Raw genomic sequence first — 17,554 nt, forward strand, 5'->3', positions numbered from 1 at the left:
CATAAATATTTTATAAAGCAATATTTTATATTGTTTTCCTAGTCTTCTCCAGTAACGACTTCCTTTCCATAACTGTATAGGAAATGGGTAGATAAGGAGAGTGCCTGCTGCTTTCTGTGTTTTTATTTGAAGGATTTATTAAAACAACCCCAGAAATTCTGAATTTGTCTTGTAAGGCTTGTTACCTAAAATGTACTTTTCATTGGGATTGTATCCTAATAGTATTTGAAAAAAATTAGCACATTTGTAAACATTTAATTAGAGTAGGGAGAGTATCTCTCCTTTTTATTTTCAATCTATTTCAGTCTTAGGCTTCCAGGAGATTTACTGATACATTCATTTTATAGAAGGAATTTTTATTGAGAATCTACTGTGTTTTATTTGCTGGGGACAAAGTCATGAAGGAAAAATAGTTCCTGTCCTTATACAGCTTATTCCAGTGGGGAAAAAAGAAAATGAACAAGTGCACCAATAAAAATGTTTGAATTGTGGAAAACGATATTTAAAAAAATGAAGAAGCACCAAATAATAGAGAAGGTACGGTGAGATTTATTTTGGGTAATATTTTCAATACCATGATAAAATAATAGAAAATGGCTGAGAATAGTTTTAATTTTATTTGTTAACAGTCTAGACCAGAGTTTCTCAACCTCAGCACTACAGACATTTTGGGCTGAATGATTCATTGGTGGGTGTCTTAGGCCAACTTTCCTACAGAATCAAAACCAATAAAGCATATAAATATATATATATATAGAGAGAGAGATATTTATATCAAGAAAATTACAAGGTTGTAGAGGCTGTAATGTTCCAAGTCTGTGGGTGGGGTTAGAAGCTTCTCCTATTTACATAGTCACGGGGACTAGCAAACCCAAGATCAGCAAGTTAGACAGCAAGGGCTGTTGCTCAGACTGTAAAGTTCAGTGAATCCCAAGATCGGCAGGCAAGACCGCAGGTAAGCTGATAGCTCAAGTCCCAAGGACCTGAGGTCAGATGATCAGGAGTTAGTTGCAGAATCTAGAATGAGTAAAACCTTCTGAGGCTGCCAGAACATCTGTCCACACTCCGTGCAGGCCATACTGCCAAGGAAACTCCCCTTAGACTGACTGGCTACTCACAGCAGTTCCCATCATGGGAGTGATCACAAATGAAATCTCAATAGGGAAGTGACCACAACAGCACATGACTGCCAAACACTGAGAATCATGACCCAGCCAAATTGACACACAATCTCAACCATCACAGTGGGGACCTGTCCTGTGCATTGTAGGATGTTTAACAGCATCCCTGGTCTCTACCCACTACATCCCAGCACTCTATCCCTCAATTGTGAGAACTCTAAATCTGTTCAGACATTACCAGTTGTCCCCATTACCAATAGCCCCAGTTGAGAACAACTGGTCTAGATGGTGCAGGAATTGATGGCCTTAACATTAAAGGAGATAGAAAAATAGGAAAAGCAACATTTAAGGTAGAATAAGACATCAGTTCATTATTGCAAGAACTGAGTTAGAAGAGATTACAGAATACTTCACTGGTGCTATTACTTCAGAGGTGAAATATATTGGTTTGGTATTCATCAGTCTGCACTCGTGACAGTATAATCAGTTAATCGGACAGATAGAGGGAGAAATTGCTGCTCAGAGAGTCAAGAATTAGAAAGACAAGATGGTGCTTTGCTGAATCCTATCCATGATTATTCAGTTCTCAGTTATAGGGCTCCCACCAGTCATATGCTCTCATTGGACACTGTACACATTCATCACAACATTAGCCACCATTGTAATTAGATAATTTCCTGTATGATTATTTCATTGTTGAATGTCTGTTCAAAATATCCATCTGAGCTTTCTATCCCATCCATTCCTGATGTTTTAGTACTTTACACTATTACTTATCTTTCTTTATCCTGTATATCCCAATGTCTGCATGCAAGAATACAATTTCCAGTATAGTTCAACACGTTTCCATCTTTTAATGTAAATAAGGCCCACTCATCACCCCACATTCTCCTTTGGGTATTGCTCCTAACTTTTAAATATTTGGTCTGCACTTGCATTTTCTTTTCCACACTGGTTACTCTCTCTTCAACTAACCTGATCTGGAGTCTTTCTACCTCCATCACAGTCACTCTCCCTGAGGTCTGCAGTGACCTCATGTGTTCAATACATTCTAAGGGATATTTCCAGTCTGTAAACTGCTTGATTTTTTTTCAGTAGTGAAGTTACTAATGACTGCATTCTCTTTCTTGAAAGAGGGACATTATTCTGCTTTCATGGCATGGTAGACTCCAGGTAATCCATAAGGCTGCAAAAGATAGCTTAACCAAAATACTTTTCATTTTTGTCACAATGAGATTTTGAGGGTCAAGGTTATTGAGAGTTCTTGAAGCATTAACACATCCCTTGGGGTGAAACTTCTAATTTGGAAATTAAACCTTGTTAAAGAGAGGCAACAGTTATGGTAATACATCAAGGAGCATGTGGGGTCCTGGAAGACTTCTTCAAAGGAAGATGAGAGAACTTGTTTAATCTCCAGTAGAACTTGTTGACTGCAAGTGTTTGAACATAATAGATAAAGAAGGAATATTTAGAAGAAAGAAATTCATCTGTCTCCACAGCTACCTTCAGGGAGACAGACTTAGCAGAAAGTTTTTTTTTTCTATTATTCTCCTTACCCCAAGGGATCTGAATTGTGTTAAGAGTAAAATGGCAATAGAACAATTTCTTTAATAACATACTCTGAGAATTCAGTCCCTGAATTCCTGGAAATTTTAAGTTAGCTCCCAGGGCCCCAAAGAAAACTATACTGGACCTTGAGAGAAATGAGATCAGCATTGTCTGCATGGTGTATCTCCGTGTACTTTCTCGGGAAAGTCATTGTAGCAGAAATAGCAAGGGCACCCAAGTGCTTCCATGATGCTATCTGAAAGCCAGTGTATCCTGGTGAGGGTGGGCTTTGTGGGGAAGCAGTAAACAGTGAAGAAAAAAACCTTTATTAGGTCCAAGCACCAGGGACACAGACAAGAACAGTGGTTCTGAAAGTGTGGTCTCTGGACAAGCAGATTCAGCACCACCTGGGAGCTTGTTAGAAATGCAAATATTTGGCCTGCACCCCAGATCTACTGAGTCTGAAATTCCCACAGTGGTGGGTCCCAGCAATTGGTGTTTTTGTAAACCTCCAGCTGAATCTTATCTATTCTTTTTTTTTTAAAGACATCAGCCAGGCCATGGTTTTTTCTGTACATTTTCAGGCTTGTGAACAGGGGGCAATAAGTGTCACAGGTATGATGATGGAAAACTACACTTGTTGATGAGGCCTCAGGGACAGAAAGGAGAATGTTTTCATCATACCCTTGGAAACGAGAATTTGAAAAGACTTCCATAGAGGGAATGATGCTTGAACTGAGATCTTCAACAGTACCTTTTCCCTGGATGGTTGGGACATGGAACAGGTATCCCAAGGGTAAGAGGTTTTGTGGACAATTGGACATAGCAATCTGGAAAATGTCATCCAGGTGGGGAAATGGGTGGTGTGGAGCAAAAGTGAATGTCAACCCAGGTAGGAAGAATTCATAGACTTCTTAAGTCAAACCCAGCTCTTGGCCTCTCCATCACAAAGGAGATTTGTACAGATCTTTTAGGCCAGTGGTTCTCAGCCCCAGGTGCACATTAGAATTAGCCCCCAAAATTCTGATTCAATTGGTCTTAGGTGGGGCCTAAGCATGGTGACTCCAAGTGTTATAGGGTATAACTGCTACATAGAGATTTCTTGGCTTGACTTGGAATGACTAGATGACAACTAACAACAATCTATACAGGAGCAGATTGTTAGGTCTTTCTTCTGTAGTGCCACTAGGTGGATTTAAACTGCTAATCTTTTTTTTTTTTTTTTAATTGTGTTTTGGGTGAAAGCTTACATCTCAAGTTAATTTCTCATACAATAATTTATACACATTGTTTTGTGACATTTGTTGCAATACCCACCATGTGACAGTACTCTCCCCTTTCCACTCCAGGTTCCCTGTGTCCATTCAACCAGTTCCTGTCCCTTTCTCCCTCTGGACAGGAGATGCCCATTTGGTCTCCTGTATCCTATTGAACTAAGAAGCACACTCCTCACATGTAGGTGAATCTTATCAAGCACAGCTGAACTTTGGGAACAACTTGCCTAGGGGGTTTGCTAAAATGGATCAATGAAGAACTCACACAGGGCTGCATCTTCAGAGATCTAAGGGCTCTCCACCTCCCAGTGCTTATCTACAAATAATGGCACATTTGTTTTTGACATTATAATACTTATGCACCTTTTCTTTTTCATTACATTGCATTTGTTTGAATTAGCAGAATATTATTGAATACTTATCATTTTAGAATTAGTCCTTTGAATATTCATTAATTGTCATTTCTTAGTGATTCCATGTTGAATGCTATCTCTCATTTAAAAATCAACATCCTTTATCATTTTAAAGATATATCCTAATTTTTCTAGTTTGGGAGCCTGAATCACCCTTCCTCCCCAACATACACCACCATTAGCAGCGAAACTTGTTAAAAATGATCAAATATATTTTGATTTCTATTGAACCCAACATTTGTCCTCGTGAATTCACTGGACCAACACTCCAATTTGATATTTAAACAAATAAAATTTATTAAAGGAATGAACCATGGGACAGCATGAGTTCAGCTTGCCTGTAGTCTTATGCTCTGCCTTCCATCCAAAACAAATAGATATTTAACAAGTAGAATGAGTACAAGTAACAATTTATATCACAGCAATGGCAGGAAAGGAGATGAGATTTACAAGTTGGCAATTAATTAACTGAGAAAATTTATTTACATCAGTTTCTAGTCTAAGACAGCTTTCTCATTCTTTATACTAAAGCATTATTTCTAAAATGGAAAGAACAAGTAGTTTTGACATGAAAGTTTAATGATATGGGAAAAATAAAATAAAGCAAAAAACCCCAAACCCGTTGCTGTCAAGTCGTTGCTGATATATTTATACTGTTGTTCAAATTCTCTATTTTCTTATTTATCTTCTCTCTCAATATACTGTCCATTTTTGAGAGTGGCGTTTTGATGTCTGAAAATACTGCTGTGTTACCACAAATCGTGGGTTTGAGCTGCCTGCTGCAAAGCCAATACTGAGACAGGAGTAGGTAAGCAGCAAGAGGGCTTTATTGAACACCATGTTCAAAAAACAGAGGGTTCCCCAAATTCTGTCTGCCCCAAAAGGGCTGACTGGATGGTTTTTTAGGGAGAGCGTCAAGGTTTAGAGATTTCCAGGAATGTTGATTCTTCTTTGAGGTGGACATTATGTCAAAGTCACCTATTGTTGACATCTAGCAGGTCTCTTATTGCCATCCTGGTTTTGATCACAAGATGGATCCAGACTTTGGTCAATTATCTCAGGTTCTGATGGTATTGCTCATTGTCTTGTCCCCTGGTTTAATCAACAACAAAATCTCGATTACCTTGTTTTTCTACAAAGGAACTTGTTTTTCTACAAAGGAATGATTGCAACACAGATTCCAGGGCAAGTAATCCAAATTTTCAAAGGCTAAAGATTTAATCACAGGTTATACAGCTAAACAAGAAAATACATTCTCTTATTTTGATACTGAAACACTAAAGAAAATGTATTTTCTCTACTTCAGTTGTAGAACTATTTTTCACTTCAGTTCTGTCAATATTTTGTTCATATATTCTGAGGCTTTGTTGGTAGGTGCATGTATGTTTATAATTGTTATATCTTCTTGATAACTGACCCTTTTATCATTATATAATACCCTCCTTTGTGTCTCATCTGAATTTGTAAATGGATTAAATCTTCAATAAACACAGAGATAGACAGAATGGATAAAAGAACACAAAAATAAAAACAAAAACAAACTGACAAAAAAGCGATGCAACAACATGCTGTAAATGACACTCAGTTTAGATTCAACAACACAAATAAGTTGAAAAAAATGTTCCATGTAAATAGTAACCAAAAGACAGCTGTGGTGGCTATATTAATATTACACAAACTAGACTAAGTCACCATGGATATCATTGCTGATGTCAAATGCATCCTATCTGAAAGCAGAGAATACCAGAAGGATATTTACCTGTGTTTTATTGAGTATGCAAAGGCATTTGACTGTGTGGATCATAACAAATTATGGATAACATTCTGAAGAATGGAAATTCCAGAACACTTAATTGTGCTCATAAGGAACCTGTACATAGATCAAGAGGCAGGTGTTCAGACAGAACAAGGGGATACTGAGTGGTTTAAAGTCAGGAAAGGTGTGTATCACGGTTGTATCCTTTCACCATACCTATTCAATCTGTATGCTGAGCAAATAATCTGAGAAGCTGAACTATATGAAGAAGAACAGGACATCAGGTTTGGAGGAAGGCTCATTAACAACCTGTGTTATGCAGATAACACAATCTTGCTTGCTGAAAGTGAACAGGACTTGGAGCACTTACTAATGAAGATCAAAGACCGCAACCTTCAGTATGGATTACACCTCAGCATAAAGAAAGCAAAAATCCTCACAGCTGGACCAGTAAGCCACATCGTGATAAGCAGAGAAGAGTTTGAAGTTGTCAAGGATTTCATTTTACTTGGGTCCACAATCAATACCCATGGAAGCAGCAGTCAAGAAATCAAAAGATACATTGCATTGGGAAAATCTGCTGCAAAGGACCTCCTTAAAGTGTTGAAAAGCAAAGATATCACCTTGAAGACTAAGGTGCACCCGACCCAAGCCATGGTATTTTCAATCACATCATATGCATGGGAAAGCTGGTCAATGAATAAGGAAGACTGAAGAAGAATCGATGCCTTTCAATTGTGATGTTGGTCAAGAATATTGAATATATCATGGACTACCAAAAGAACAAACAAGTCTGTCCTGGAAGAAGTACAATCAGGATGCTCCTTAGAAGCTAGGATGGTGAGACTGTGTCTTACATACTTTTGACATGTTGTCAGGAGGGATCAGTCCCTGGAGAAAGACATCATGCTTGGTAAAATACAGGGTCAGCAGAAAAGAGGAAGACCCTCAACAAGGTAGATTGACACAGTGGTTACAACAGTGGGCTCAAGCCTAAGAACAATTGTAAGGATGGCACAGGACTGGGCAGTGTTCCGTTCTATGGTACACAGGGTCACTATGAGTTGGAACTGAGTCGATGGCACCTAACAACAATGACAACAGACTAAGTCAAAATCTGTTACATGAGACAAAGACAGACATTAAATAATGGTAAAAGGGTCAATTCATTAAGAAGATATAGCAATTAAAAACACATATGCACCTAAAAACAGAGCAGCAAAATATATGAAACAAACACTGACAGAATTGAAGGGAAAAATGGAATGTTTTACAATAATAGTTGGAGACTTCAATACACAAATTTCAATAATGATTAGAATATCTAGACAAAAAAAAATAGTAAGGAAATACAGAGTTCAAACAACCTTATGAAACAACTAGACCTGAAAGACATTTACAGAAAATGACATCTTTGCACTTGCCTTTTGGCAAAAATTAAGGGGAAAATAAATGTTATAGGATAAATATCTACTAGCTGACAGACTCAACAACAAAGTAGGAAATTTGGCTTAGAAAAATGAACAAAGCAAAAAATCCTGAGCAATGAGTTGTCATCGCAGGCAGTCTTACCTATCCTTGTTGCTTCCATAGTTAGCTTGCTTCTGGTTGTACCATAGAGTTGTCCCAAGATGTTGGTTCAGCAGTGTTATGGTGCAACATAACAGGATGGTATAAAAGGGAACAAGGTGGTATAAAAGGGCATAAAAGAAACTCTTGCAATTCAACAACTATACCAAAAGAAACTAATAAAAAATGGGCAAAAGGTGTGAATAGACATTTCTTTAAAAGAGATGTACGAAGGGGCATGAAACACATGAAAGATGCTCAACATCATTAGTCATTAAGGACATTCAAATCAGAACACATTGAGATACAACTTCACTTCCATGAGGATGACTTTAATAATAAAGTTGTTGTTAGGTTGTTAGGTCCTATGGAGTCAGTTCCGACTCATAGCAACCCTATGTACAACAGAACAAAACACTGCCCGATCCTGCACCATTTTTCCAAATGTTTTTATGCTTGAACCCATTGTTGCAGCCCCTGCGTCAATTCATCTTTTTGAGGATCTTCCCCTTTTTCATTGTCCCTCTACTTTACCAAGCAAAATGTACTTCTCCGGTGACTGATCTCTCCTGATAACATGTCCAAAGTACGTGATACATAACTTCCCCTCCTTGCTTCCAAAGAGCATTCTGGTTGTACCTCTTCCAAGACAGATTTGTTTTTCCAGCTTTTGCATGCCTACGAGATGACTGAAAAAACTATGGCTTGGGTCAGGTGTACCTTAGTCTTCAAGGTAACATCTTCATTTTTCAACACTTTAAAGGGGTTCTTTGTGATAGGTTTGTCCAATGCAATGCAACTTTTGATTTCTTGACTGCTGCTTCCATGGGTGTTGATTGTGGATCCAAGTAAAATGAAATCCTTGACAACTTCATCTTTTCTCTGTTTATCATGATGTTGCTTATTGGTCCAGTTGTGAGGATTTTTGTTTTCTTCACTATGAGTTGGAATCGGCTCAACGGCACTGGGTTTATGTTGAGGTATAATCCATACTGAAGGCTGTGATCTTTGATCTTTGTCAGTAAGTGCTTCAAGTCCCCTTCATTTTCAGCAAGCAAGGTCATGTCATTTGCATATTGCAGGTTGTTCATGAGCCTTCCTCTGGTCTTGATGCCCTGTTTTTCTTCATACTTCCAGCTTCTCAGATTACTTTTTCATCATACAGATTGAGTGAGTATGATGAAAGGATACAACCCTGACACATACCTTCCCTGACTTTAAGCAGAGCAGTATGCCCTTGCTCTGTTTGAACCACTGCCTCTTAATCTATGTACAGGTTCCTCATGAGCATAATTTAGTTGTCTGGAATTCCCATTCTTTGAAATGTTATCCATAATTTGTTATGATCCACAGAGTTGAATGCTTTTGCATAGTCAGTAAAACACAGGTAAACATCTTTCTGGTATTCTCTGACATCTTTCTGATCCACCTGACATCAGCAATGATATACCTTGTTCTACTTCCTCCTCTGAATGGAGCTTGAATTTCTGGTAATTCCCAGTTGATATACTGCTGTAGCGGCTTTTGAATGATCTTCAGCAAAATTTTACTTGTGTGTGGTATTAATGATATTGTTCAATAATTTCCTCATTTTTTGGATCACCTTTCTTGGGAATAGGCATGAACTGGATCTCTTCCACTCAGTTGGCCAGGGAGCTGTCTTGCAAATTTCTTGGCATAGATGAATGAGTGCTTCCAGTGTTGCATCCATTTGCTGAAACATCTTAATTGGTATTCTGTCATTTCCTGGAGCCTTGTTTTTCAATAAAGCCTTCAATACAGCTTGAACTTCTTCCTTTAGTACCATTGGTTGGTGACCATATGCTACCTTGTAAAATAGTTGAATGTCAACCAATTCTTTTTGGTACAGTGACACTGTGTATTCTTTCCATCTTTTTTTAATGCTTCCTGCACCGTTCAACATTTTCACCATAGAATCCTTCACCATTGCAACTCAAGGCCTGAATTTTTTTCTTCAGTTCTTTCAGCTTCAGAAATGCTAAGCTTGTTGTTCCTCTGGTTTTCTACCTCCAGGTCTTTGCCCAAGTCATTATAATACTTTACTTTGACTTCTCAAGCTGCCCTTTGATATCCTCTATTCAGCTCTTAGTCATTTCTCTCTTTCTCTTTAGGTACTCAACGTTCAGAAGCAGGTTTCGGAGTCTGTTCTGACATCCTTTTTGGTCTTTTCTTTGTTTTCTGTCTTTTTAACAACCTGTTGCTTTTTTCATGTATGATGTCTTTGATGGTGTTCCACAACTTGTCTGGTCTTCAGTCAAATCTGTTCTTGAGATGGTTTGTAAATTCAGGAGGGATATGCTCAAGGTCATACTTTCGCTCTCATGGACTTATTCTAATTTTCTTCAGTTTCAACCTGAACTTGTATATGAGCAACTGATGGTCTGTTCCACAGTCGGCCCCTGGCCTTGTTCTGACTGATGATATTGAGCTTTCCCATTGAGTTTTTCCACAGATGTAGTTTATCTGATTCCTGTGTGTTCCACCTGGTGAGGTCCATGAGTATAGTCTCCATTTACATTGGTGAAAAGAAGATATTTGCAATAAAGAAGTTGTTGGTCTTGCAAAAGTCTATCATGTGATCTCTGGTGTTGTTTCTATCACCAAGGCCATATTTTCCAACCACCAATTCTTCTTCTTTGTTTCCATCCTTCGCATTCCAATTACCAGTATTGTTAATGCATCCTGATTGCATGTTTGATCAACTTCAGACTGCAGAAGTTGGTAAAAATCTTCAATTTCTTCATCTTTGGCCTTAGTGGTTGGTGCATAAATTTGAATAATAGTCACATTAACTGGTCTTTCTTGTAGGCTATGGATATTATTCTATCACTGACAGCAGTGTACTTCAGTGAATGCAATGCCATTCCTCTTCAAGTTGTCATTCCCAGCATAGTACACCATATGACTATCCAGTTCAAAATGGCCAATACCAGTCCTTTTCAGCTTGCTAATGCAAAAAAAAAAGAAAAAAAAAATGCCTAGTATATTGATGTTTATGCATTCCATTTCTTTTTTGACGATTTCCAATTTTCCTTGATTTGTACTTTTGAATGTTCCAGGTTCCAATTATTAATGGATGTTTGCAGCTGTTTCTTCTCATTTTGAGTGGTGCCATATCAGCAAATGAAGGTCCCGAAAGCTTGACTCCATCTACGTCATTAATGTCGACTCTACTTTGAGGAGGTATCCCTTCCCCTGTTGTCTTTTGAGTACCTTCCAACCTGAAGGACTCAACTTCTGGCACTGTATCAATGTTCCACTGCTATTCAAAAGGTTTTCAGTGGCTAATTCTTTTCAGAAGTAGACTGTTGGGCCCTTCTTATTAGTATCCCCTAGTTTGGAAGCTCAGCTGAAACTTGTCTGCCATTGGTATTTGAAAACTGGCGGTATAACTTCTAGCATCACAGCAACAGGTAAGCCTCCACAATATGACAAATTGACAGATGCTTGGGGGTGGGGGTTAATAATGATAGCAATAATAAAAAAAGACAAAATAACAGAGTTGGTGAGGATGTGTAGATATTTCTGGTGGCAATATAAAATGGAAGAAGAGCTCTCTTTATGAGTTGGGGCCAGAGTCGAGGAAATCTGAAGTACAAATTCCCCAAGTGGGTCACTGGGAGCGATGTCATGTTGGGCCATTTATACTTCCACCCTTTGATTTCTGGACCCACGTCTTCTGCACTTTGGGGATACAGAACACTATGATTGTCATTATTTTACAGTATCGACTGCACTGGGTTTAGGTTATGCTAAATCAAATCCAAACTCGTTGACATCAAATGGATTCCAACTGATAGTGACCCTGTAGGTCAGAATAGAACTGCCCCATAGGGTGTCCAAGGCTGTAATCTTTACAGAAGCAGACTGTCATATTTTTCTTCTGCAGAGCAGCTGATGGGTTCGAATCACCAAAGTTTTGGTTAGCAGTTGATGTTTAACTGCTGTACCACCAGGGCTTCTTCAGTGTATACAACATCTTGAAAATTATGTAGTCATAACTGCCTATGTATTGAAATATTGCACTATATATGATCACCTTTAAAATTAAACACTTTCCCATACTATTACTTTTTTTTTTTTAATTCTCCCATACTCCAAATTCACTTTAGGCTATGTTTTATCTCTCTCCTTCCCTTTCCTGACAAACTTTTACAAAATAGGTCTATACCTGCCACCTACATTTCTTCAATTCTCAATCACTCTTCAACCAGCCCACCTGAATTATTTCTCACCCTGCCACTTTATTTACAGAGCCAGGAAATAAATGGAGCCCTCTCTAAGATGAACAAAGTTTTCATGTTACTAAGTGCATGTCAGGGGATATTTTTCAGCCCTTCTTTTATTAGTTCTTTAACAGCATTAAAAGTATCAACCAGCTTACTTTTCTTCAAATGGAACCTGCTTGCCTACATAACATTGAGTACACCAAGTGTCCCATAAAATCACCAAATATTCTTTAAGGCAAGCACTTCCCAAGGTGGGATTTCACTCTAAGAAAGATGGTTCCTAGGTTTGGGTTCTTGTAGCAATTAACTTTCCTTAAGAGACAGCTTGTTACTTTAAAATGAAACTAAAGACAGAAGAATTTCTCCTTGGAGGAAATAAATCCATCTCACAGACCCCTCCCCTCCGGCCCCCCCAACCCCTCATTGTGTCTACAAAGAGACAAAATTGGCAGAAAATTTTTTGTTTTATCTTTTTTGAGATTGGATGTTAGCCCAAAGGTTGCATCCACCAGGTGCTCCTGGAAACCCTCTGAGGCAATACCATTCTGTCCTATAAGTTCGCTAAGAGTCTGAATTGACTTGAAGGCAATTTTTTTTGTACTCATGGAAGGTGAATTGTTTAGACAGTGAAAGGATAATAGAACAATTTATTTAATGAAGAGCTCTTAGATTCAACCCAGGAGACTCAGGAAACTTTAAACATGTCCTCATTGCCCCTCATCCTGTAAATATTTGATCCCGGCCTTGGTGAAAACCAAATTGGGGTTCTCAGAGTCAGACCATAGAGAAGAGAAACTGCTTCAGTGACACCATCAGAAAGAGTTAGTGTGTCCCCTTCAGGGCTGGTGGAGTAAAAAGAAAAAGAGGAATAAAAGCATGTACTGGGCCTCATCTCTCTGGTAAGGATACTGAAATCTTCAATACTTGCTTAGGAATGTAAACTCCCTGTACTTTGAACACACTTAAATTTCCACTGCGGCCAGTCTTTTCCAGCTCTCATGTTTCTTCTTTGTCTTTCTGGAACCTAGACCCTCTCTCCAAGAAGAGTTGGAAATGGCCATTTCTTGAATGTATAATTTTCCGGAAAATCTCTAACTCAACCAGCTATGACACTTTATCTTATTTCCCTCCTCAAATATGACTTCACCCTCTTCTATAAATTATAGATTAGTGTTAGATTTCCTCCATCCAGTAATGTATCCATTACCTACTCAAAGAAAATATATTATAAGGGAGGTATTGTCTATTTTGTTCCTACTATGTTTGGGTTTTTCTATATATTCCCTAACTATTTTTGCTTACATGAAAAATTACTGGTTTCTAAATATTTCTTTAATACCCTGCCAACTTACTGATAGCATTTAAAAGTTCTATTTGTATGCTATTTCTTCTTAGTGTCCTCAGTATTGTCTATACATACTATAATTACTTTTGAGGTTTAGTACTCAGACCCATTTCATTTTGTCATTTTAAATGATGCAGGAGAATGACTAAAGTGGGATTGATTGCCTTGGTTTATTCATGAATTTATCACAAATATTTTAGTGTTTTAATGTAGATTATACTGTTCACTGTGGTTTTAAAACAGCCATTCTATATATTAAGGCAATGGTAGGAAAACAAAGTCACAATCTGTGACACACAAGTAAATATAAAATTACCCATGTAAGAGTTACATCAGGGAATAGTACTGAATGCTCTATTTGTGGGCCTCACAAGCTCTGTCCTTCCTACCCTTCATCTTCAGCTCTCTATCTCACTGATCTCTTAAATTCCTTCCAAGGTCACCGCCCCACAGGGAATTAAGCTTTCTGTTATCTCAACCCACTGGTGTCGAGTCCATTCCAACTCATAGCGACTCTACAGGACAGAGTAGAACTGCCCGATAGAGTTTCCAAGGAGCACCTGGCAGATTCGAACTGCCGAGCTCTTGGTTAGCAGCTGTAGCACTTAACCACTATGCTATGAGTTGGAATCGACTCAATGGCAGTGGGTTTGATTTTTGGGTGGGTTATCTCAACCTATTGTGCTTGTCCTTTCCTTGCTTCCTCTGAATGACAATTATCTACTCTTCTTCTGTCAGCCAAATAATCCTATTTCAGAGAAGCCTTTCCTTCTCATCTGCCCAGACTAAATTACATGTCCTCAGTGATTTTTTTCTCTTTTTAATTAACTTCCATTCTTTATGCATGAATAATACTATTTTTCTTTTTTGGAAAATGTAAACATTTATTTTCAAATCTTAAGTTTGACTTTTAGTTTTCTTCAGTATAATTTGCTCTATAGAAGTTTTTAATATTTTAATCTAATCTATCCATTGTACACTCTGTAATAAATTATACTGATTTTAGTACAACACATCCTCTTTCAAGAGCAAGTACACATGAGCACACACATGCTCTGTATTTGATTTTAATGGTTGTGTGCTGTTATTCCCTTCTCTTACTTATAGAGTCCACATGGCCTTTCCTTTTCTTGGAAGAATCCATCTGACCAGTGGTTTCTCCAATAGGGAGCCATAGGTATCTTTACTAATTGGAAGAGCTGCATGGAGTCCAAAAGAGGTAACAGACTTGTTGTGTTTATAATGACCACAATTCCATCCTTGCTTAATGGCTGCCCTAGTTTAAAGGGGATATTGGTAAGTGATAGACATGTAAGACAGATTTATCTTGATGATAAAAACAGAAAATCACAATTATCAAGTGCCTACTCTATATCACAGGCACCACTCTAGAAAAATGACATTTATCATCTCATTTAATTCACTCAACAATCTCATTATGTAGGGAATATTTACTACTGTCATCAGAGAAGGGAGTATTTCCAGCTGAGTGATTAAGTAACTTTCTCATGGTCACATAGGTAGTAAGTTGGTAGAGCCAAAATTCTATTTCAGGAGGTATGATTCAAACACTCATTTTTGAAATCACAGCTTTATACTGTAGCTTGAGAGAATTATATACCTAAAATAATTGTCATAAAAGGAAGCCAAACCCAAAAACCCATTGCTGTCGAGTCGATTCTGACTCATAGAGACCTAGAGTAGAACTGCCCTATAGAGTTTCCAAGGAGCGCCTGGTAGATTCAAACTGTCGGGCTTTTGGTTGACAGTCGTAGCTGTTAGCCACTATGACACCAAGGTTTCCCATAAAAGGAATGGATTAATAATAATAATTTTTTATTGGGAGTCCTGTTATCACAGTGGTTAAGTGCCAAGCAGCTAATTCAAAGTTAGGCAGTTGGAACCCACCAGCCACTCTGTGGGAGGAAGATGTGGCAGCCTCCGTCCCTAAAGATAAGAGCCTTGGAAACCCTATGGGGAAGTTGTACTCTGTCATATTGGGTTGATTTGTGTTGGAATTGACTTTATAGCAATGCTTTTTTTTTTTTAATTTGATACTATTAATTGAGATCCTCCTATTCACAAAACCATTCATTTCTAAACCTCACAGAGAAGGTAATAGTATTAACTAGATTTTTATAAAAGAAAAAATAAGACATGAAGAGTTAACTATCAAATCAGTAGGATGTGACAGGTCACATTTAAGATATGGATTTCAACTCAGATGACCTTTATTCACTGACATAGAGCTACCAGAATGAAGGAGGTATGGGGATTGTCATGGAAAAGTACATACTTGAGAGTCACATAAAGTGTTTTCAATTAGCTTGGAAGAGTCATGTGAAAGAAGAAATTGGTTTATGTATATAGATACAGGTAGGAAAATCAGAACCAGTGAATAGAGGCCAAAAAGAGAGAGATTTTTGCTAAAGTGTCTAAATAATTATACACATTTAAAATAGAAAAGTGCTACCTGTGACTGAGAGAGTCACTATCATTGGAAGGACTCAATAACAAAATATAAGTGGTATTGTAAAGGTGATGACTAGCTGAGATGCTAGTTGACTGTTCACTGAATGTTGCTTTTTACCTTCTCCAGCCTACACACTACCTACATGGAAGCAGAAAATCAAACAAAATTTTCAGAATTCTTCTTGCTGCGCCTTTCAGAGGATTCTGAACTTCAGCCCCTCTTCTTTGGACTCTTCCTGTCCATGTACCTGGTCACTGTCCTTGGGAACCTGTTCATCATTCTGGCCATCAGCTCTGACCCCCACCTCCACACCCCCATGTACTTCTTCCTTTCTAACCTGTCTTTTGTTGACATCTGTTTCATCACCACCACAGTCCCAAAGATGTTGGTAAACATTCAGACACAGAGTAAAGTAATTTCCTATATAGGATGCCTCACTCAGGTGTATTTCTTCATGATATTTGCTGGACTGGACAATTTTATCCTGTCCTTGATGGCTTATGACCGGTTTGTGGCCATCTGTCACCCTCTGCACTATACAGTCATCATGAAGCCCTGGCTCTGTGTCTTGTTGGTTTTGATGTCTTGGGTCATCATTTTCTGGGCCTCTCTGCTTCATATTCTACTGATAACACGGTTGAACTTCTGTATAGGCACTGAAATTCCTCATTTCTTCTGTGAACTGGCTCAGATTATCAAATTGGCCTGCTCAGATACACTCATCAATAACATCTGTTTGTGTGTGTTGACTGTTCTGCTAGTTGTGTTTCCCCTCTCAGGAACCCTCTTCTCTTATTCTCAGATTGTCTCCAATTTGATGAGGATATCCTCTGTTGGGGCGAGGTATAAGGCATTTTCCACTTGTGGGTCTCACCTCTCTGTGGTCTCCTTGTTCTATGGAACAGGCCTTGGGGTCTTCCTCAGTTCTACTGTGATCCATGCTTCCCAGAGAATCTCTATTGCCTCAGTGATGTACACTGTGGTCACACCCATGCTGAATCCCTTCATATACAGCCTAAGGAATAAGGATATGAAGGGATTCCTGAGAAGGCTTCTTTGTAGGGCAGCCTCTTGTGCATGATGATAGCCACTGGCCTCAGGGCTAAATGGACTTTATGGTCCCCAAATCAAATGTCATGAATTTAAATATCCTGATTCTTTTTTCTTCCTCAAAAGACATGCATCATTTCTTCCAATCCCAAAGCAACTATGATTTGCTTTCTATTTGTTATTTTACCATTTTTCCTCAACTCTTTCCTAAGTAAATCCTTTTGACTCTTTTTTCCTATATGCTGTCCATAAAGTTCTTTCTTTAGCCAGCTTTCCTAGAACCATTCCTGAAAATTCCAGACTTAGATTTGCTGCATTAATCTTGTTCAGTGTAGGTGTGGTTTCCCCAAAGGTTAATCTCTCAAACATGGATGCTTTTCATCTTCATTTGGTTATGTGTATGTTTTTCCGTGAAAGAAATAAAATTAAAATCCTACAACAGGCATAACCAACTGCTTGTGACATCTGGACTGTGCTTATTGCTTTACATGTATGATTTTATCTTGCCATGAAAATATTTCTTTGAGGTATATTTTCATTCACCCCATTTTTCAGAGGACGAGTCTGAGATTGAGATGAGTTCAACCTGGCAAACCATCACTGAGTTAATACTCCTAACTTTGCTATCCTACTTTGTATAAGAACAATGATGTGGTTTTCAAGTTCAAGGGTGGGAATTTAGATTTGATAGATTTTTTTTCAAATGATTCATAGTAATTATTGCCTTTGATAACATGAGATTTTGATTCACTGTT

General features: G+C 38.2%; 1 protein-coding gene across 1 annotated transcript; it reads left to right on the forward strand.

The window, feature by feature from the left end:
• The first annotated feature begins 15,990 nt into the window (after positions 1–15,990).
• LOC135230495 (olfactory receptor 7D4-like) lies at positions 15,991–16,830 on the forward strand. The gene is made up of 2 exons (XM_064279848.1): positions 15,991–16,342; positions 16,628–16,830. The coding sequence occupies exons 1-2, from the start codon at positions 15,991–15,993 to the stop codon at positions 16,828–16,830; spliced, it is 555 nt and encodes a 184-aa protein (XP_064135918.1).
• Positions 16,831–17,554: the final 724 nt, after the last annotated feature.

This window comes from Loxodonta africana, chromosome 3 (assembly GCF_030014295.1).
Source record: "Loxodonta africana isolate mLoxAfr1 chromosome 3, mLoxAfr1.hap2, whole genome shotgun sequence".
Lineage (NCBI taxonomy): Eukaryota > Metazoa > Chordata > Mammalia > Proboscidea > Elephantidae > Loxodonta > Loxodonta africana.